This window comes from Melanerpes formicivorus, unplaced genomic scaffold (assembly GCF_026170545.1).
Source record: "Melanerpes formicivorus ecotype bairdi unplaced genomic scaffold, bMelFor1.0.p_v2 SCAF_11, whole genome shotgun sequence".
Lineage (NCBI taxonomy): Eukaryota > Metazoa > Chordata > Aves > Piciformes > Picidae > Melanerpes > Melanerpes formicivorus.
The window spans coordinates 13418429-13441203 of NW_027142363.1; the positions used below are offsets into that span (position 1 = coordinate 13418429).

At 41.0% G+C, this 22775-nt stretch overlaps 1 protein-coding gene across 3 annotated transcripts; it reads left to right on the top strand.

Moving 5' to 3' along the window:
* The first annotated feature begins 201 nt into the window (after nt 1–201).
* On the top strand, nt 202–20909 carry CHAF1B (chromatin assembly factor 1 subunit B). 3 transcript variants are annotated; one of them, XM_068144591.1, is made up of 14 exons: nt 202–273; nt 1121–1251; nt 3764–3896; nt 4013–4130; nt 6923–7026; nt 9456–9552; nt 11195–11279; nt 12430–12523; nt 13411–13480; nt 13562–13653; nt 15080–15242; nt 16362–16781; nt 17952–18043; nt 18534–20909. In XM_068144591.1, exons 2-14 carry the CDS (start codon nt 1126–1128, stop codon nt 18653–18655), a joined length of 1716 nt encoding a protein of 571 aa, XP_068000692.1. In that variant the 5' UTR covers nt 202–273; nt 1121–1125; the 3' UTR covers nt 18656–20909. The 3 variants fall into 3 exon arrangements, with proteins under 3 accessions (XP_068000692.1, XP_068000693.1, XP_068000694.1); XM_068144592.1 differs by lacking the exon at nt 202–273 and adding an exon at nt 536–671; XM_068144593.1 differs by lacking the exon at nt 202–273 and adding an exon at nt 876–1035.
* Nucleotides 20910–22775: the final 1866 nt, after the last annotated feature.

Below are 22775 nucleotides of genomic sequence, written 5' to 3' on the forward strand. Positions count from 1 at the left end.
AGAAGACTTGGGCACGCTATGTCTGCTCCCAGGCCGGGTGCCCTAATGCAGCCCCAGATCAGCTGCCACGCTCTCCTGCTGCAGGGCGTCTGTTACCTGTCACAGAATTTGGGACAAAGCTCAAAGCCTTGTCGCCGCTCCCGCCCTCCGCCAGGGGGCGGTGCCGCCGCGCGGGGCTAAGGAGGCGGCGCGCAGGCGCGGGGTGGGCCCGGCGGGCTGGGGCGGGAAACGCGCGCCCGCGCGGGAGCCCGGACAGGCTGCGCCGCGCGGCAGGTAGGGGCTAGGGCTCTCTGTGGCCCTCGGTTGCCTTAAGGGCAACGGGGTTGGCGGTGTCCCGCAGGTACAGCGGGCAGAGGAGCCTCTGCAGCACCCGGGATGTCTGTGGGTGGGAAGCCGGGCTGCGAAGTGGCGGGGAGTTAGGGAGTTAGCCTCGGTGCTCGCAGGGCTGTCGCCAGCGAGAGTGTTTGGTTTCGTGTGGCTGAACCTCTCATGGCGTTGGGTATTGTCAATCCCTGGCGGCGGTTTTCGAGGCCCTTGGGACTTCGGAAGCGGTCCCGGAGAGCGGCTGCGCGGCCGAGAAACGTCTGCGGCCAGCGGCGGTTCTGCCTCTCTGCCTCTGCCGGGGCCTTCCTGGCTTGCCCTTGTTTTGGCTCCTTAGTGCTGCGCTGTCGGTACGGAAGTAGCAGTTGTCCCCAGGGCCGGGTGGATGCGCCTGGTGCCAGCCTGGCGCGCAGCGGCTCGGGCTGCCCCCTTGTCAGAAACTTGCTTTGGCAAGGTCGGGGCAGCTCAGGGAGTGTGGGCGCGATCCGGGGGCTGAAAGCGAAAAGATGCGGGGTCTGCCCTGGGATTTGTTTTTGTAACCCTGTCCTGTGCTTCCGTCATAGGATTTAATTCCACTGAAAAACGTGGCTGTATTACCCTTCACATGCCGTGTCCAGGCACTAACTTTAGCCACAATCATAGCATCTCGAAACGGGCTACGTTTAAACCATCCTGTCACTTTCTGCAGTGAAATTGCTGGGTGATCTGTCTGCGGTGCGTGTGAAATTTGTGTTATCTGTTGGTTCACCTCAGTCGTAAGCAACAAGATTTTCCCAGGTATTTGCTTTGTTTTCTTTAGCAAACATGAAGGTTATCACTTGTGAAATAGCGTGGCATAATAAGGAGCCTGTTTACAGCTTAGACTTCCAACGTGGAGCTGATGGGAAGATCAATAGACTGGCCTCAGCAGGTGTGGACACAGCTGTTCGTGTAAGTTTCAAACCTGTTTGTTTCGGTTTTGTAGCATTCACAGAGCATGAAAGGGCTTGTTATCCAAGGTGTGAGATAGTTGGCCAGCACATGACAGCAGTGGCGGATGGTTGAGGGAAAGAGTATAGGATTGTACATCAATACACAGAATGACTATTCCCCCTGCATGCTGTCCCTCAGTTCCACTGGTGACTGTTGAGCTTTTATTTCTTAGAAAATGACCTGTGTTGACTGTTGAATGATATTCCTGAATAGTAACTGCTAATTTAGGGCACAGCCCTGTGGTATACTGAGAAACACTGGCTTTACTTTCCTTATCTTCATCAGAAGTAAATTTTATCTGTGATTTTGTAAGTAGGCTCTCAGTAGCATGAGGTCTTTCTGCAGTTTTTTTAAATCTCGGTTTCAGATGCATCTCTTCTAAGTAATTTTGTGTTGGTGCTAGAAAACTTTAACCAGTTGATCATGTTTTTGAGAATCACTTACAAATGTGTTGAATAGGAGAAGCCCTAGAAGATGTGGCTGTAGGATTCACCTTGCAAAAGCAGGTGTTTTTTTACTGTCTTCTGAATTCTCAGTGCACATGAGGACTGTCCCCATTGTTCAGTGATCTCTTGATTTCCCTAAAAGCCTTGGCCCTAGTTGGAAAGCTCTAGGAAACTGAACGTACTGAGTGAACCACATTCTTTTTATCCAGATATGCAGCAGCTTGTTAAAGAAAGTTAATGGCCACATAAATCACAATTCTACTTGCAGAGAAATTAAATTAATTTATTTAACAGCTCCTCAATATGGAAGGTAGATGTAGTGGTTGGAGCTTTTCTGTGTCACTATTAGAACACTTCTGAAAACCTGACACATTTACTTCCCCGGGTTTTTGGGGATGGGAATCAAAGGGAGTAGGTCACCCATCACTGCTGGGCTGTTCTGAGTTCCTGTAGGTCTCTTCAGTATCTGGGCCTGGTAATTTCCTGTAAAACAAACCTTTGCTAAAATCACTACTGCTAACCTTTCCATTTGGGACAGTTCCTCAAACTCATCCTGCCATAAAGGCTTCCAACCTGGGACTCTCCTTATGCTGTTTAGTAATAAACTTCAATGCAAAGAACCATGTAGGTTCTCTGCTTTGTGTGTATCTGTCTATTTATCGATCTTTGCATGATAATCTCATATTTTAATTAGTTTTTGGGCCTGCTCATATTCTGTCAGGCTTCCATTCATCTATTTGAAAAAAGAAATGTAAAATATTGTAAAAAAGGGTTTACTATCTCTGCTGTAAGCACAGACAGAGAATAAGGTTTTCTTTTGTATTAGTGCTGCATTTTCTTCTGAATAGGGAAATGTTCTGTTTCAGCAAAGAATTTGAGATGTAAAGGGCAGAGTTATATTTGTATTTGAAATGCCTGAACTGGATCCAGATTTTTCCCTCAAGATCCTCAATTAGTGAAACATGCCAATGTCTCTTAATGTCTTTATTAGCCAATTATTGGTGTGATATGTACGTTATTAGAATGTCTTGTTCTTTTAGATACTAATTGGGACAAATACCATTAAAAGTTGGGGGTTTATTCCAGTGGCCTCAGCAAAAACATTTGCCTTCCTTACTGGCAAACTGACTTCTTACCCAATGGTGTATGCATTTCAGGGGTTTGGGACATATGTATAGGCTACTGAATATATATTTGAGTCATATTTATACATATTTTAGGGCTAGAAATATTTCAGACTTCTTTGACATAAGCAATACTGCTGCTACATCTTTTGGAGGGACTGTTGCATGAAGAGGGAAAACTGGCAAAAGTTACAGAAGTCTTAATTCAGGCTGTGGCATCATTATGCACTGCAAAATAGAGAATAAGTGGAATCAGGAATTCCTCAAGCCATCATGGCTGGGAAGGTGTCCATGGCATGCAGCTGTCTTAATGCTCTGTTTGTGATCATTCTTGCTCAGTTCATTTTCTTGGAACCAGTGAATCTGTTGACTTTTAGAGTATAGTGCAAAGCTCTTCACCTTGCTCAGACTTCTAAAGAGGGCTAATTCTCTTTTTTTTTTTCTCCAGGTATTGTAGGGAAATCTCAGCTTTACCCCTTGAAGCACCTCCTCCCTTCCTTTTAAACTGACCTGGGTGTCTGTGGGCCTTTTTCTCTTATGATTTTCTTACTCTTCTCTCGTAACTCCTGTTAGACCCTTTCTTAAATGTGTTGTCACAGAGGCACAACCAGCATCACTGATCAGCTGAGCTTTGGCCAGCAGTGCCAAGCTCTGTCCAACATAGGGCCAATGTCTGCTATGTTTTTACAGAAGCCACTCTTGTAACTCCCTCCAGCTACCAAAACCTTGCCACATAAACCCAGTACTCTTAGAGGGAAAATCCATGGTGCAACCACAGCTTTAGCTGTGAAGGTTTCAGATAAGTTCAGCGTGACCGCCCAAAGAGTAAACTGTGGATTATTAAAGCAATGCACATGTGTATCATCTCATCCCTGAAAGCTGTTGTGCTTTTCTACCTAGATATGGAAAGTGGAAAAAGGGCCAGATGGAAAAGCAATTGTGGAATTCTTGTCAAACCTTGCCCGCCATACCAAGGCAGTGAATGTTGTGCGCTTCTCTCCAAGCGGTGAGATCCTCGCATCCGGAGGAGATGGTGAGAACTACTTTTTATGTGCTTTACGTGAGGTGGTTGTAAAGGCAATCTAACTGTAATGTGCTAACAAAGCAGTGAGGGGGAAAGAAAGAATTTTCCTATGATTTCTTCTACAGATGCTGTTATTTTATTGTGGAAGCTGAATGATAGCAAAGAATTGGAACCATTAGTTTTTCAAGATGAAGATGAAGCGCAGCTCAATAAGGAGAACTGGACAGTTGTGAAAACTTTAAGGTAGCTTAATATTGCTTTGTGTTCAGTGGTTTTTTAATTCCCCAGTGGCTTTTACCACATGGTATAATTTTCTGTTCAGTATATGTAGAACTGCAATGCTCTCTAAAATTTACTGCCTCTAATATTCATCTTTTTACTATATTCAACTTTTTTTTCTTGCAGTACCAACCTACATCTGCTTTTAAGTTAGAAGATTTGGCATCTTTGTGACATTACTGATGGGTTCTGAAATTCATATCTGAGATTTGCAGTCACTAAGCTTAGCACAGAGATATATAAAGTAAATATGAAATCATATTGCTAACTTCCTATCAGAAGATTTTATCATTCTGAAAGCAAAAAGCAGCAGCAGATAAAGTGATTCATACAGTTTTACCAGATGATAGATGTGAGGCTCAACCAATCTTTTTCAACTACTTTATTTTAATAATTTAAAATCTACTATATTACACAGCTTCTGTTTCAAATGTACAGTGATTAAGAAAATATGCAGACTGTGCTTGCTAAGACTCAGTAAGTATTAGTTGATGGTGGCTAAGGCATCAAACCACACTAGGCAATCAAATTACAGATCTTCTCACACTCAGCTGAAGTCTGAAGGAAAAAGTGATTCTAGACTCAGAAATGTATTTTGAGTGAGCAGTATGTGTAACTCCTGCTTTCTGTGTGGTATTTGTTAAATCTTCTGATCTATATCTGTCTGTACTGATGAAATAATTAAGAACTTACACTTGCTTAGAATCATAGAATGCTAGGGGTCGGAAGGTACCTCCCAGGATCATTGAGTTCAAGCTCTCTGCAAAGCAGGACCACTTAAGACAGGTCACACAGAAATATGTCCAGGTGGGTTTTGAAGATCTCTAGAGAAGGAGACTCCACAACCCCCCTGGGCAGCCTGTTCAAGTGCTCCACCACCCTCACAGTAAAGAAGTTTTTTTCTCATGTTGAGGTGGAATTGAGGTGATTGAGTTTAGGTTCATTGCCTCTCATCCTATCACTGGTTATCACTGAAAAGAGACTGGCTCCATCCTCCTGACATTCACCCTTCAGATATTTGTAGATATTGTTAAGGTCCCCTCTCAGTCTTCTCTTCTCCAGACTAAACAGCCCTGGGTCTCGCACTCTTTCCTTCTAAGAGCGATGCTCTAGTCCCTTAATCATCCTTGTAGCCTGCTGTTGGCCTCTCTCTAGTAGTTCCCTGTTCCTGTTTAACTGGGGAGCCCAGAACTGTACACAGTATTCCAGATGAAGTCTAACTGGGACTGAATAGACAGGGAGCAGAACCTCTCTCAACCTGCTGGATACACTCTTCTTAATGCACCCGAGTATACTATTGCCCTTGGCTACCAGGGCACATTGCTGTCCCACGGATAACTTATTGTCAGCCAGGAGTGCAAAGTCCTTCTCTGTGGAGATACTACTCTTCAGTATTGCTGCATAGTGTTATTCCTTCTCGGGTGCAGAGCACTAATCTTACCCTTGTTGAACTTGTTAGGTTCATCTTTGCCCAGCCCAACTGTCCAGTTTGCCCAGGTCTCAATGAAGGGCAGCACAGCCTTCTGGTGTGTCAGCCACTCCTCCTGGTTTTGTATCATCAGCAAACTTGCTGGGGGTACTCTCTGTCTCCATGTATGTCATCGTTGACCATGTTGAAGAAGACTGGATTTAGTACTGACCCCTGCTATTTGTAAATGTTATATTGAAGCATCAGTGTGGTCCTTTAGAAACATTGACCTCCCAAAGCAAAACAAACAAGCCAAATCCCCCTCCCCTAAACTTTGGTGTTGCGAGCATTTATTGTTCTTATTAAAGTTACACACTGTATGATAACATTTCAAATGACAAGCAGTAAAATTCGCTTTCAGTGGAGGTGGTTCTGAGTATCTTGAAATGTTTGTTCAACTATATCTGAATCAACCTTAATTTTCTGCAACAAAGTCAGTGAGGGGTTTGGAGCTCAAGCCCTGTGAGAAGACACTGAGAAAGCTGGGGTTGATTAGCCTGGAGAAGAGAAGGCTCAGGGCAGACCTTCTTGCTCTCTACAACTACCTGAAGGGAGATTGTAGCCAGGTGGGGGTTGGTCTCTTCTCCCAGGCAGCCAGCACCAGAACAAGAGTACACAGTCTCAAGCTGTGCCAGGGGAGGTTTAGGCTGGAGGTTAGGAAGAAGTTCTACACAGAGAGAGTGATTGCCCCTTGGAATGGGCTGCCTGGAGAGGTGGTGGAGTCACCATCATTGGAGGTGTTTAGGAGGAGACTTGATAGGGTGCTTGGTTGCATGGTTTAGTTGATTAGGTAGTGTTGGATGATAGGTTGGATGCGACAATCTCGAAAGTCTCTTCCAACCTGGTCTGGTCTATTCTATTCTATTCTGTGTTTCATATTGTTCTGCTGAGTATGCATATTTGTTTACTGCTTTTGTGAAACCAAGTTCTCTTGAATAGTAGCACTTCCTAATTGCTTTGGTATAGTCTTTTGTCTTATGTTTGTACAAAACCTAGAAATGTTTGTTTCCAGCTCTCTTAAGTACAAATCCATGAAATGTGTTTTTCATTTTCTGTGAAAAAGATCTTTTGAACAGATGTAGAATGTGCTTTATTTAAGTGTTCTGTCACCTGAACACTTAAACTGGACGTCCTGCTGTTCACTTTACTTCACTGGTATCTCAATTTGCCTCTGGTTTTGGTTGGTTGGTTTTCTAACTAAAAAATGCATACAGCTCATATATGCATGCAGCTAATTTATATACTAATTTATAAATTAGTAATTGGTTTCTTCTCTTCTGGCTTCTAGAGGCCACTTAGAAGATGTATATGATATTTGTTGGACCTCAGATGGAAATTACATGGCATCTGCTTCTGTAGATAACACAGCTATAATGTGGGATGTCAGTAAAGGTAAATGTTGCATTTATCACTCGCATCTCCAGTGGAAGTTCCTTGTGATATTTAACCAAAGGAGTTGAAAATATCTTTTACTGTGATTGCTACATTTCTGGGATTGTAAGGCAGATAGCACAGCATGCAAAGATATCCTCAGGTCAGCAAAAATTATGCATAAGTAAGCTCTTCACCTTGATTATTCAAGACATAAACTTAACCTGTTCCCCCCCCGCAAACTCCTACACAAGCCGCTTGTATATTACTTAGTCCACCCCACACCCCAACAAACAGACAAAACTTGACTGGTATCAGGTAGTGAACTACCTAGTGAAAAATGGGAAGCAAGTATAGGATGCAGTCTCTGTTTTGCAAGATGTGATATTTGTTAGGCTCCATTAGGCATCACACTTGCAATCATTCTCATCCCGCTGCAGTGGAATTGCTTGCATGCTCCAAGAAAGGCCCATCTGAGCTTCTGGTAGTAACCTGCTAGGTTTGCTCTGCAATGGTTTGGTGTTTTCTTACTAGCAGTGTAATCATTACTTTCAATTTTATGTGGAAATACTTAACTTTCTCTAAACCTGTTATCTTACATTTCTAATATTTAGTGTCTATTTAAGAAAAATTATGTTGAATGCAGGTTAAATTTTCAGTGCACATAGACATGAAAATGCAAATGTTCAGCCACTGACAGTTTTTTCATTCTTGGTTTGGGTGCTTAGTGTCTCCTCCCATCTGAACTGTCACATAGACTTTCCAAAAGTCCTCACTTGAATGTCCTTACCTTGTATGAAAATTCAATTAAGAGCGTGCTTAGAGCCTAAGTATCTCTAAGGGCATTATGACTGAATGTCTCTTGTATCATGGACTGCTTATAATGATTTTAAAGGCACATATCTATTGGAATTATTAGTAAAAAAAGCTGAATGGCCTATTGAGCTGATCTGTTACTTGTGTGTAATGCCTTCTATTCTCGCTGTGTGCGATGAATACCATGGAGAGCATTTTGTGTCTTCAGTGCAGGGGGACATCTAGTAAGTTGAAAGTAAGTAGCCACTACTGTAAGTTGGAGGCTCTGTGATTGAAGTTGCAGGTACATGAAAGGAAAGAGTTTCAAGGAGATCTTCCAGTTGGGGTTTTTCAAATCATAGAATGGTCTGGTTGCAAGAGACCTCCAATGGTCGTCTAGTCCAACCCCCTCTGCAGTAAGCAGGGTCATCCTCAACTACATCAGGTTGCCCAGAGCCTTGTGGAGGCCCACCTTGAATATCTCCAGGGATGGGGCCTCAACTTCCTCCCTGGGCAACCTGTTCCAGCATTCCACTACTCATAGTAAAGAACTAGTTCCTAACATCCAATCTAAATCTACTCTTCTCTAGTTTGAAATCATTTCCTCTCATCCTATCAGTAGAGGCCTTTGTAAACAGTGTCTTTACAATGACTGAAAGAAAATTAATAGTAAAAATCCATAGGGTTGTTCAGTACATAGCACCACTGGCATAAGTCCTTGAGATACAAACTGTTGGCAGCTTACTGGGTGTCCTGTAGATACATCGTTAGATGTTTTGCTTTTTACTATGCTCTTCCATAGGCATCTGTGTTGGCTACTGTTGGAGATAATACCAGAAGGACTTCTGAGGTTATGCAACATGGCCTCCACTATATTTGTGCAATATTTTTGAAGAACTATCATTTTTGAAACTTTACAGTATTTCTTTGCAACAAAGCAACACTTAACTAATGGGAAATAAAAACCCCACCTATCACTATGCTTCAAAATGGCATATTTAATGAGAGTTGTCTTTAACTTTACTTTATCACAACACTTGGATCAGAGGCATTCAACTGTGGAACATCAGTGAGGTCAGAGAGCTTTTGCATTGGAGAGATCTTCATTACAGAATGAGCTATAGAGTAACATGAGTTAGTACTGCTGTAGAATGTTTCTGAGAGCTGCCCATGTGTAGAAGTCAGTCAGCACATCTGGTGTATTATTTTCAGCATCTGCTCAGCAGAGTAGCTGAGTTGGTACAGTCCTCTCCGCTGGAAGCTGGTGCAATGCTGGAATTTCTGGCTTAGCATTTAACCAAATTCAGTTTGCTGTTGAGCAGTATTCTGGACATGCCTGAAAAGTTACTTTCTAAATCATGAAGGTTTTGAAATCCTTCTGGTTTGGAATGTATACCTATTGTCTGTTTGGTGTCTAAGCCAAGCTGCTTCTCTAAGTTCATTTGTAGGGAACATCACAAATTCCTCTGCATGTGAAGATTCTAGAGCTAAAGCAACTGTTTCTGATACTCTTATCAGATGCTTTCAAGTTAACAGTTTGTATGTTTTTAAAAAGGCTTTCTCTACATTTTTAAATGTTTTGTTGTATTTCTAAAATGAAGAAATGCTTAAAAATGTATTTGAATTCAGAATATGAAAACTGTTTGTAATTTCAGGGCAGAAGGTTTCAATACTAAATGAACACAAGAGTTATGTCCAAGGAGTAACCTGGGATCCTCTAGGCCAATACATTGCAACTCTGAGTTGTGATAGGTGAGCTGTTGATCTGAGTGCTTTGCCTTAGTGTTCTGTCTTGCTTGAGGGCACATTAAAAGCAGCAATGTGGGATAAACATGACTTTTCTTTTAGTTTTGTTCAGATTGCTCTGGAAGAAGATCGATGTGAAAGTAAAACTATACTTAGTTAATCCTTTCCTTGCAGTAAATGATTCCTGAAGTCAGAATGTCCTCTCTAAGCAGAAAAGGAGCTTACATAAACTTCTTTTTGTAGAGATTTTTCCTTTTCTAGAGTTTTCATGGTATTGCTTGTTAGAGGTACTGAATAAGAGAGTTGTTAATGTGTTCATCCTTGTCTTTTTACAGAAAGATATGAACAGGTTAAGAAATCCTTTTAAATATCTTTCCACTGATAGCATTTTGTTTTTTTTTTGCCCTCTTGCTTCCTCAATCCCCAACAGTTTTGCAAGTGATGTCATTGGGAAAGCTAAACACACACTTCATAAACCTGACCCTTGTCAGAACTTTGAGTGAGCTTAAACTGTCTAGGGCATGTGTGCTGCTCTGAAGGAGCTTGCAGCTGGCTAATAAATGAATGTCACCTGGCACCCACTGCAAAGAAAACTACTGTAATAGTGGAAAAGCACTTTTAATTGAAGATTTGCAGTAGGCTCAGAAAAATAGTAAGTTAATGGCAACTCGATCATTATGAGCCACTCTCTTCTGGTAAACAGCTGTGTGAGTTTTGTGTGCTTTTGTTAAAATGAACAGCAGTGAAACTCAAGTAATAGAATGATGTGCAAGTTTTTCTTGAAGACACAAGCAAGGGCATGAACTACTCTGAAGTGGGGAAATCTCACACCCCCTCACTTTTCAGATACTTTTCTACAGGACTGGTGAATAGCATCAGCTCAGTAGGGGTCTAAGAGGAGCCAGGCCAGTTGCCAGCACTGGGTGCTCACCAGCTCAGGGTGAGGAGACCTTATTCTCTTTTGGCAGACCAGCTTAGCTGTGTCTCAAGCTGTCTGGTACAACTGTCTCAAGCTGTCTGCCGCTGCCTCACCTATTTTCTCATCCTAACCGTCTAGGATTCTTTGTGGAACTGTTTCAGCACATTAAATCTGCAGAAAGCTGTCTTAGGCTGATTTTCTGTCAGCCTAAGAAACCAACATAATATGGTGAAGGTCAGAGCTGTCAGAAAGGAGGAGATGGTGGGACAAGTGGGTAGATTTGCTTGGGCTACCTGCAGTTTCAGTGAAATAAAACAAGGACTTCCAACATTCCCTACAGAGATGTACGCAAATTTTTGTTTATTCCAAAGAAAACTGAAATGTGGAGATGCTGCTAATTGTCTTTGTGGCAAGTTCTCACTCTGCAGAAATGTACTGGGTATTACAGCACTGGCAGGAATGGCAGGGTCATTCCCTGTCCACTTGTGCCCTTATTTCTCCACAACTGTATATGCTGGTACTTCAGCCTTATTGAGTCAGCTGTCAGCGGGGTCATTTAGATGTTCAAAACATGTCCTCCCTGTGGTGTCTCACGAACAGAGTTTTAATTAATGAATGTTTGTCAATTATATTTGACAGTCCTGACTGAGAAGTGAGGTCCTGTAGGATTATGTGAAACATGGGGTGAAAGGAAGGTGTTCATAGCTAATTGTGTTTTCTACCACCTAGGGTCCTGCGGGTATACAACACACAAACCAAGCGTGTGGCATTCAACGTCACCAAGATGCCATCTGGATCAGGAGCAGAAGGAGAGGTACATGGTTCTGCTACTAATTCTCCTATAAAATGTGCTGGGTACTGTTTTATATGAGTTCTTCTATTCTACAAAGCATGCTACAAAATATTTTCTGTTCAATAATCCATAGAATCACAGAAACATTCAGGTTGGAAAAGACCCTCAGGATCACCAAGTCCAACCGATAACCCTGCCCTACAAAGTTCACCCCTAAACCATATCCCCAAGCACCACATCCAAACGACCTTTAAACACATCCAGGGTTGGTGACTCAACCACAAATTCAGTTCCCATCCAAAATTTCATGTATCAGGTGGTTTTGTCTCTGTCTCACTTTTGCACTTTTTGAATAGAGGCTCCTTCAGGTTTCCTCAACCATTGCAGAAGTGACTGAGAATGCTGCCTGCTGCTGTTGATCTCTTGCAAGCTGATTAAAGTAGCAACACAATGTCTTTGGTTGAAGATGTTAAAAATAGCATGGAAAAAAAGTAGTGTGTGTGTGCTGTATTCTTGATAGGAAAAACTTCAAGCATCTGTCAATAGCTTTTTAATGCCTATGACACAGCAATAATGTTTCAAAGTCAGCAGCTTGAAATCTTCAAAAATGTAGTCTGGTTTTTAGGGAAAATATGAATTAGGAACAATCTAGGGAATGCTTTCTAATCCCAAGAGGGAAAACAAAGAGCTTTTTTCCCCCTAAAGCAGTGCTAAGTAATAATAAAATAACACCTCTAAGCTGTCTATCACTTTTTTGATTCCTTCTGTTCCTCGTTTTTTGTTTGGAAACATTTGTGGCAGTTTTATAGAGACTGAAAAACAGGCCTGAGAGAGGACATTTTGCCTTTTTTTGACTAGAGTTACATGCCCAAGGAGCAGGATTTTACTGTTAAATAATGTCATTCTCCAGGTTATTACCATTTTTTTATTATTGGTCTAATGTGACTGCTCTTGGGGTGTTTTGATTGGTAGCTGAAGAAGGATGAAGGACTAATTTTCTTAGCTCTGAAGAATTTGTAGCATAGCAGAAAGTCAGCTTGAAGGAGCCATGGGTTTTAAAACATTTATCTTTTATTTTTAAAGTACAACTGGATGGGGTTTTTTTTTCCTCACTTGAAAGCCAGCTGACAGATTGGTGGCACCTTACACAGCTGTATTTTCAACGTTACAGGCTAGGAGCTATCGGATGTTTCACGATGACAGCATGAAGTCGTTTTTCCGCAGGCTCAGCTTTACTGCCGATGGCTCCTATTTGCTCACTCCAGGTATGTGAGAATGTGCACTGTAACCTGCATTGTGTCTGGTAGGCTCCAGTTTGAATGTGCATTAAGACTGCTTTCACACTCCTAAGGGATACTTACTTATCTTAATTATGCCATTTCTCATTCCTCCTCTTAAAAGTAGACCCCACAATACTCTTCCGTGGATTGAAATTCTGTGGGTTGAAATTTTCCCTCCCAACATCAAATTAGCCAGACCAGCTCAGTTGGAAGCAAAACTACAATCTACAATGGAATGCAATGAATATGTACAAATATGCAATATTTACAGCTATTTACAATTAATGAACAGCTACTGACTTCTACCTCTCTGCCCCCCATCCCTCCCTGTATAAAAAGGGAGAAGAGGCAGAAGCTGAGAAGTTAATACCAAAACAATGCAGCCAAGGTCAAGCAGAAGCGAGTTAGTATCTCTCCCAGAGCGAAGAAGCAAGAAGCGCAGAGAAAGGGACAACTAATTTTAGTCCCTTATCTCTTCCAATGGCATTGTTTAGAATTATCTTTATTTTCCTTTTTACACCCAGTAGTGATTTATTTACAATTTACTACTTTCTGTTCAAGAGCTGTGAAAAAGTTTTAAAGGCACAGCCTAAAATTACCTACGCTGCAAGGAGGAGATCAGTTTGCCCATAGACACACTGCTTGTACAGATGTCTTGTACAAATGGAAGTTTTTAAGGGGGAAGTATATCAAGGAAACAAACCCAGCACTAAATAAATATTAGGGATGCTTTTTTAATTTGTGTTCAGGTTGCACAGCTCTTGCCCAACTGATAAGCCCAATTCCTGAGAAGTAAAATGTTTATGGACATGAAGTGTGTACTCAGTACCATTTTGACTTGATGAGTAACATTTTCATCTTTGTTTTCGCAGCTGGCTGTGTTGAATCAGGAGAAAATGTAACAAACACCACATATGTTTTCTCCAGAAACAATCTAAAAAGGTAGAGTTTAGTAAGATGATTCTTTTTCTTTAAATAAATAAATAAAATGCTGTTTTCTGAAATACTGTTTCTTTCTAAAAGGCCTGTGGGTCACCTGCCATGTCCTGGAAAGGCAACTCTTGCTGTTCGCTGCTGCCCAGTCTACTTTGAGTTGAGACAAGCATTTAATAAAGGTACTGTAAATCCTTCAGGGACTATGATTTTGCAGCAAATATGTGAAAACATCAATGTGACTGTTTACTGGTTTATGCCTTAGCCTTTTAACATTCCATTAAGATAGTTTTGTACCACATCTTAGAAACTGTTTCCTGATTCTGAGACCCTGAATTCACCTTAAGTACCTTGCACGTAGCTTTTGATAGAGTGAATAAATGTTCTCACTTGGCCTCTCAGGCTGCAGAAACACTGCTTAATAATATTCTTTCCCTTTTAACCATTTTGTGTAACAGTAAATAATTTGACCTAGCATCAAAGAAGTAACCCAGTGAAATATTTCTGTTGGTCTTAACTACCCACATCACAGAACTACCAGAGAATTGATCTAGTCTGCAACAATTATCGATGTTTATTCAAGGAAGCCAAGCCTGAAACAGTGCTGATGTTACTCGCCAGGACAGAAGTTCTGATGTGGGGAAAGAACTGTGTGAAATTGCGTAATAACTTAGTGGAGACTGAAATCCAACCTTGTTGTGAGCCCAGTGGGTCCAAGTCTGTATGTATTTTTACAAGACATGGTCTTACCCTGGTGAAAAGCAGAGCTTTGCTCCTTTCTTTAGAGGATCAACTTGTAGTATTCCTTACAGGGTTTATAGGTTCCCTGTTGTGTTCTGTATTTTCGTCGTAATCTTTAGATCCATAGCAGCAAAGTAAGGAGAAGAGTGTCTGCTGTTGGTCTCTAGCTCCTCCAAAGAGAATGCTTACTGTCTGCAACATACACTCAGAAAAGTGAAGATCTATGTTAGGTTAAAAATCTTTAGATATGAGTACCTTGCATTGCATTAACATCAATGGCCTGCCTCTTTTACTGCGTAGCTTCCATAACCATCACAGAACTGAAGGGGAGCTCTGTACAGTAGGAAAGTCTGAAAGCAGCTAGCTAGTGCTGTTTCCAGTGGAAGTGGAAATAATCTTGCCTTACAAAGAACCACAGCTGTGATGAGAAGACTAGCTAGGAGCTGAACCCAAGACAGCACAATGCAGAATATAACCTGGTGGTGTCAATTATGATGACCTTGGTTTAGTCTATATCCCGAGATGCACTTGTCTGGACTTTAATACTAAAGTGAAATACACTGAAAAGTGTCAGGTGGAAAATGTATGACAAACTTTACAAAACAAAATTACATCAATCCAGATAGACAAAGCTATTGCCAATTTGTCTCTCTTCAGCTGAAACAATTGAGGGCAAATTTCAGGTAACAGAAATGTTAATGCTTGACATTTAAACTTTGCATTTTGTAGAAGTGCTGTCTTAACCATTGTCTTGATGCTGATTAATAATGACATCTTTATTTAGATTGATGACTAAGCTACTGCAGTTCCTACCTTGCAATGAATGCAAAAGAGAATTCTCAATCTGTTCGTTTCTTTGCATTCTAGATGAAACCAGTCAGAAGTCGTCTCCTCCTCTGTTCAGTCTGCCCTATCGATTGGTGTTTGCTGTTGCTTCAGAAGATTCTGTGCTTTTCTATGACACTGAACAGTCTTTCCCCTTTGGCTATGTTTCTAACATACATTATCACACTCTGAGTGATATTTCATGGTAGGTAGTTCTTACATTACTAAGATTTGTTCTGATGGGGGTAATGTCGTTTTTACACGTTGAAGTTCGGCACAACATCTTGTGTCTTGCTTCATTTCTATGTTGGTGATTTGCTGTATTTTTATGGGATCACTGTTGTCACTGTGTCTGAACAGCAAGCCACTTCGTTTTTTTTTTCCCCTGTGAACTGGAAAATTATGGTTATTTATCAGTTGGGAAATGAGGTGCAAGCACCCTGGGAACGTGCAGATGGAAATTTTTATGAAAGTGAATGTACTGGGTGCCAGTGAAAAGTACTCATTGTTCAGAAAGTGTAACTGGTAATGGAGAAGTTATTTATAGGCTTTGGGGAGTCATCTCTCTTAAGTTCAGGTGTCTGTATCCTGGCCAAATTCTGCTGTATCTGCACAATTCTGCTTAGTGCTTCTTCATATGTAGGATGAAGTAATTTACCTGGCATTTATGTGGGGGATCAGAAATGGAGCTGAAAATTGAACCCAAATCTTGGGGTCAGGATAAACTCCTCTGCTGAAAAGGCTTCTTCTCTAATGCCTTTCTAGCCAGTATACATAAACTGAGGACCACACAGAACTGATGCATCAGGAGGAAAGGAGTGGAAAAGAATAGAAAGTCAATGGTTTTAATCAGACATTAGTTGATGAAATCAGCAGAAAGAGCCCATTCTCATAAGCACTATGGTGATTCTGAGCATTGTCTCTGCTTAGCACAAGGAGCACAGCCAAAGAGCTTGAACTGCTCTGCTGGTCTCAGTGAGGAGACTTCAGCAATGTTTCTGAAACTGTGGTTGAAGATTTGTGTACCTTCAATTGAGCCATGCTTTGTGCCAGCTCAAATGCCTGCAGGTGCTGGCAGCAGCATATTACAGGTGATCACTGGTGACAACAGAGAGATTATATCAGATGCAAAGGCCACATTTGAAGATACTTTATTCATTTGACTTGGATATCTTTACTTGACTGCAGTTAAGTGTATGCATGTACTTGGGGAAGGGAGGAGAAAAAGAGAGGCATAGATGTGTTATAGATGGGGTGGGGTGAGGGTTGAAGAACAGTTCTGATCTTTACTCTTAATGGGAAAAAACATAAAAATCACAAATAGGTCCAGCGATGGAGCCTTTCTTGCCATTGCCTCCACGGATGGATACTGTTCATTTGTTACCTTTGAGAAGGATGAACTGGGAATACCACTGAAGGAAAAACCACAGATAGATGTCTGGACTTCTGGTGCAGCAGAGAAGAAAGTGAAAAAGTGTCAGTCGCACAAAGTCGTTTCTCCAGGCTCTAGGCTGACAGAGGGGACTCCTTCCAGCAGGGTTATGGATCCTAGCACTCCCCCTCTCCAACCTAGAACTACAGCTGCCAGTAAGGACTTGCCTTCCACACCTGTTGGCATAAAAAATATTCCAGTCTCATCCTCAGACGAGAGGAAAATCAGCCAACCAGCCAGCCAGAGCACTAAAGTAAACCAGCCCAGGAGGATTACTCTCAACACTTTACAAGCGTGGAGCAAGACGCCAAGGTGAGATTTATATTGCTGTTTCCAGTCATAAATATGAAGGCCAAGACAAGCTGTGCTTGTGCTACCTTTAAAGGTTGAGGTTTAGGCTTAAATTCCCAGCCCTGTATCTTGGTAGTATCTGTCTTGACGTGGAACTTTTTGTTCCAGTTGTGCTGCAACTGAAAGGTCAGAATGTATCCTGAATCCTAAATGTGCAGTTTGTATATTTCACTCTGAATTGTGAGGCAGGAGCAGCCTTAACCTGACTGTTACATCATGTCCATGTGGCAGCAACAAGTGTCTGTCCTCAGGTCCCATTTTCCATACAAAGATGGTACCTGAAACCTTGAACTGACAGGAACTATTTAAAGAGCCTTCTCACAAGAAGTATTTGAAGAATAAGAGTGCAAGGCTAGACAGGCTCCCAGTGTGCAGAGCCATGGGTCTGGGGCTTAATGCATTGATTCAGGCTGTTTCCTAAGGCAAAGATCTTAGTTTTCAGAAATAACCTGGAATCCATGTATTAATTGTTAAATAGCTGGCTATATGAGATCCTGAGCTGGTGTGCAGCAGTCAGGAAATAGGTATGCAATTAGAGATCTAGACCTTGCCAGCCATTTTAGAATTAAATAAAATTATTATAACTTCTCATAGGAATGTTTTAATTAGTAGGTGGCTAGAGAGAAAGTGGTGAATGAGAAAGCCTGATAGCAGATTTCATCAACAACCACAAATCTTGGGAGGTGATGGCTTTCTATACATCAATGTTCATCTCTACTGGAACTGAGAAGTCTAAGAATTCTAGGTAGCTGAAAGTGACTGGAGGGTGGACCTCAGTGGGCAAAGAGTTCCCTAGAGTTTTATGAATCTAAAGTGTTTCTATGGACAGGGCTGGAAAATAATAAGCACAGCCAGTCTTAACGCTAAGATATTTGACCAAGATAACTGTGTTCTGAAGCTGATTATCCAGCACTGTGCTGTATATAAAAGTGCTGTCTAGTGAAAAAGATCATGAATGGTATTTGAAGTATTTCTAAAAAATGCTCTATTCAACATACAACAAGAAGAAAAAGTGCATTCTAAAATATATCTAAACTGCATTAACCAATTCTGTTTCAAGTAAATCTTTAAATAAACTATTTCTGGAAATGATGGCTTTAAAGTAATTGAACTGTTTCTATTCTTTCAAAGGAGAGTAAACTTGATTCCACTAAAGCCAGATACACCAACTTCTACATGTACAGATACAGTTCCTATATCTCCTTCCTCAGAACAAGAACTTGGTAAGTTTTTCTGACTATTAATATCCAGCAAAGTCTTTTTGCAGATTGTTTCTATTATAGACTTCTGCTATAAGCTTATAACACAAGCACATTCAAGCACACAAACTAAACCTAGTTGCAGATTCTAAAGCTTCCTTCATTGTCCTACCATGTTTGAAAGGTGCTTTTTTGACAGTATGAAATGTATTCTCACTGCAGTTGCTCTTGGGCAGCTGCTTATGTGACAATATGTCACTGCAGTTTCTGTAACAATGGGTGTTTTTAGCTCACACCAGAACCAAGAAGAGTTGATTCGTTGGATGTAATGTTCTCCACGTGGGTTTTGAAGACCTGTGTACTTTCAGCACATGATTGTTTCAGGTGCTGGATTTTCAAACTAGGTTTGGGGGTTTTCAGCAAGTGCTGAACTGTTTGTGAATTCAGCAAACTAATTTACATTCTTAACCTGGATTTACTTAGCTTACATGGTTTTCCTATCTGCTTGTTTCAGAGAGTCCTTTGCCATCTGATGACAGTCCTCAAAATCCCCCAGCATCAAAACGTCCTAGAACTGAGGAAGTGTCGCTTTCTACATCTGCTGAAGATCAAATCAGCTGCGATTCAAACAAATAAAAAAGCTAAGCTTTTAGTAGCCTCTTCACAGTCTGAAGGTGATGCAGCCATATCTGAGTGCATCTCTTTTAGCAAATGTTAAATCCTCAATTCCTGATTGAAGTACCTTATGCATATTTGACATAGTGCTGTGAAGGAAGAAGCTGCTAGTAGAAGACACAGGATTCGGGAAGAGGAAATAGTTTGCAGAAGAGGAAATAATTGGGAAGTGACTTCAAAGTGCATTTCTATGCTTGAAGACAGTATTCTTTAAGAAATCCCACAGCTTAAGGAAATCAGGACAGTCTGGGTATTGAAAACCCACACAGTAGCCTCAGAGTCTCCATCAGCATCCCTAAGTTGATGTTTATAAAGTATTATGTCTTCCAGTAACCAGTATGGCAGAAGAATAGAATTTCTAATGGCTTAAATGCATTCATAATGATCTGATGCGGTTTAAGACAGAAAATCATTCAAGCATCTTGGCTTATATGTTTATCAATGTGCCAAATGATCCATGCTGTCCAGTACGTGTGGAATGAAAGCTGATGTTCCCATGCTCTGCAGCAGCAGCAGCGTACAATATGACTGATAGGACTAAAACGTAAATCGGAACTTGTAACTACAAGAAAAGGCAAAGCAAAAGGAAGGAACCCTCTGAAGACCTGTTACAAGCATTAAAAATGGAAGAAAGTTCTTAATTGTTTTGCTTCTGTATTAAAAAGAAAAATGCAGATGTAAGATTTTCCTGGTGCAGCAGGATTGGAGCTTCTGTATTGGAAGTTTCCCCCTTCTCCATTTTTCCAGATCTTTGCTTCCATAGCTGATAAAATGATACAAATCCAGTGTATGTTAAGTCTCTAAAAGTTTCTTTTCTGCATGTAATACTCACACCAAGAATTTAATAATTAAACTAAGACCTACAAATTGGAAACAACAAGATAAAATTACTACACTGGATTTGCTGTAACGTGCAGTTTTAGCCTTCAGAAGGAGAACGCTCAGCCGCAGTGTTCTGAGCTCATCCACTCCATTTTGTTTAACATCATGGACTGACTTTAAAATAAAAGTGAGATAACTCTTAAAATGTGAATAGTCATTCTAGCTGATGATAGCATGTGGAAATTCTAAGCAGAATCTTCTCATGTTATAGGCTCTTCTAGCATTTGAAGTTCCACAACACGCAGAAGGAATGAATGGCTTTCATTCTTCCCTGGATTTGGTTGGTTTTATGGTCCATGGTTTATGATTCATTTTCTGTCAGTTTGTAAGGAAGTGGAGTACTACTTCAGAAAAGCAGATGTTTGAGAAACTATTCATGAAAACTTCATGGGGGGAGGAAATAAAAAAATACCTATGTCAGTGTTTCACACAAATGAGGTAAGTTGCCTGTAATTACAGAAATCAATAGGCAAAGAGTTGTAGGAAGCTTACAGCTTTGAACCACTGAGATGAGCGTGCAGCTTCATTAGACTTATCCAAACCTGAGTTGTCTTCTAGTGAGAGATATAAAGACTTAATTGCCAAGCAAAGCCACATCAAAACTTTTATTCCACTAAAGTTCTAGAGATAACCTAAATTAAAGATTGTAGGGATATCTGAATTGATAGCCAAAGCAAATACTTGTAACTAAGATGTATTGCTCAACTTGCTGGTTTTATTTTTGTCCAGTCTGAGCTACAAGAATATTGGTGTGTGCACTTCAGGGGATCCTTTGAATTCCAACTTACATTTCTAAATACTAACTGCAAAGCTGTCCTGGTAGATATTTTTAAATCTTGGGTTTTATTTTAATTTGTTAGGGTTTTTTTACAGTGTATTTCAGTGTAAGCTGCTCCTTCTGTTGAAAACTGCTAAGTTGGGTATATTGTTTCAGTATTATTGGCATACCTCGTCCCTCTGGCCTTCAGACTTCAGGAGCAATTCATTTGCAGAATATTCATCTTTATTTCATACCATAACCATTCAGGTGACATACACAGCTTAATTTTCGCTCTTACAATTGAACTGGAGCTGTAAAGTTAATGTGGCTTTCCCTGCTGCCTTTTGGAGACTGTTTTCACACCATTATCACTGTTGGAAAGCTCTACCTGGTATTTTGTTTTCCCTATTAGGAATATTTTTTTCTCTTCATTTGTAGTTGTCTCTTGCTGCTATCATTTCCTAGTTCTCTGTTGATTCTGTTAATTGCACATTACTTTGTCAAATTTATGTGGCACTAGGCCTTTAACTTTTCTGTTCATGGAGGCCATTACAATAAATATTTCAAACACCATGACAGTCAGAACTGTAGATTCGTGCATTTTATGATCCCTGTTTCAGTCTCCAAGGGGCCATCTGTTGGGGGTTGGACTTGATGATCTTCAGAGGTCCCTTCCAACCCCTAACATCCTGTGATCCCTATATAACATTCATGCTTAGGACATTAAAAACTTAGTTTCATACCATTTATAGAGAGCAGATTCATGTTTTGTTCTCAGCTACGCACTAGACTCTGCTCTAAGGCAGAACATGCCTAGTACTGTATCTTTCTTTCTTGACTGCTTCATAAGGTGATCTGTTGCACTGACACGATTCTTTCAAGGGTGCTTTTTAGTCCATGTTTGACTTAAGTGTATTTTTAATTGGGCAGCTGAATTTTTTGTACTTCAGATGGATCCTGGGTTCGTATTCCAGCTGTAAAGGTGTTGCAGGTGTCACCTTCCTTTGCTTAGTGCCATCTGTAAGGGTCTTAGCCACTCTTAAGAACTGCTATTCTGCCTGTGCTATCTTGATGAAATTGCATTATGGGAAAAAAGCCTTATTTACAACTTCTGGTGTCACAGCAGTAAGGAGAGAGAACAGAACTTGTATAACTAACTTCTTTAAGAAGCAGCAAATTACTGTTAAAGTCAGGAAGCCATGGAACTCTTCAATTTGGGATGTCCAATCCTTGTTCCCATTAGCACATTTTATACCAACGTATGTCAATGTCCCACAGACCTATCCCCTCTATACAAAAACCAAACAACCCACAGTGCACAGAATGATTTCCACAGCCTTTAGGCTGACAGAGGGGAGTGCTTGACCAGCAGGAGTTAGACCAGATGACCTCCTGAGTTCGTGTCCAGCCTCACCCATTCTGTGATTGTGTGAATGCTGTCATTTCCAGTTTGGTATAGTTTGAACAAGCAAGTATTATTAACACTTAAGATGGGCAAATTAGCTAATAGGCATGGGAGTTCATTGAGGTCCATGGGTTTCATGTGCCATTTCTTCCCATCTTCCTCAAAACCACAAAGGTTTTGCACAGGTACATGAAGCATAATGAAAGGTGGGGAGTAAATGCATCCACTGTGGCTGCTGCACAGGTAAAGTCTTCTTCATTCTCTGCTAAAGTAAATATCTACGTGGACTACTTATATTTCAGAATGTTCCAAGTTTACAGATAGTAATCTTTTAAAAGGTGATCTTTATGTCCCAATTCTGTGTACTTCAAGTATGTGTCTGTATGATCAGTTTTCCATGCTAGAAAAATGATTCATTCATTGCCATAACCTGTGTGTCCCTTTTTGTAAGCACAGTGAAGGGCTGGAAAAGCCCAGGCCACAGCGGCACAGAGCATGAGACCTCTGTAAAAGCACAGAGTGGCTGCTGGATGTTACTTCTGGGGCTATGGGGAGAAAGTGCTAGTGGCAGCAAGCAGAGTTTTCTTTTTAACCAAGCTGCAGATGAATCTATATCACAGATTTATATTATTCCTAAACAAATTGTTCCTGTTGTTTCCACAAGCTGCTTTCGAAGACAGGCTTCGGTTTCCTATGAATTAGCATGTTATAATTGACTAAAGTCTGTACCATGGTAATGTTTCTCTGTTGGGAGTGTGTAGTGGTTTGAGCCCTAACTGGAGTTGAAGAGCTCAGATGGTAGCAAAGGAAATCCAAGAATTCCTCCCCCCACCCCCTGAAGAGACTGGAGGTAAATCTACCAAAAAATAATCTGGAGTCAGTTTGGAAGTAGGAGCAGGAGCTGACACTACAGAAGAACCTCTCTCTGTGGGAGCAACCAGCTGAAGGTTCTGGCAGTCTTAATGAAGAGACTAACATGAATTTTGGTATTGAGAAAAGCCTACCAGGCAGTGAGCATTCAAGGTGCTAGACAG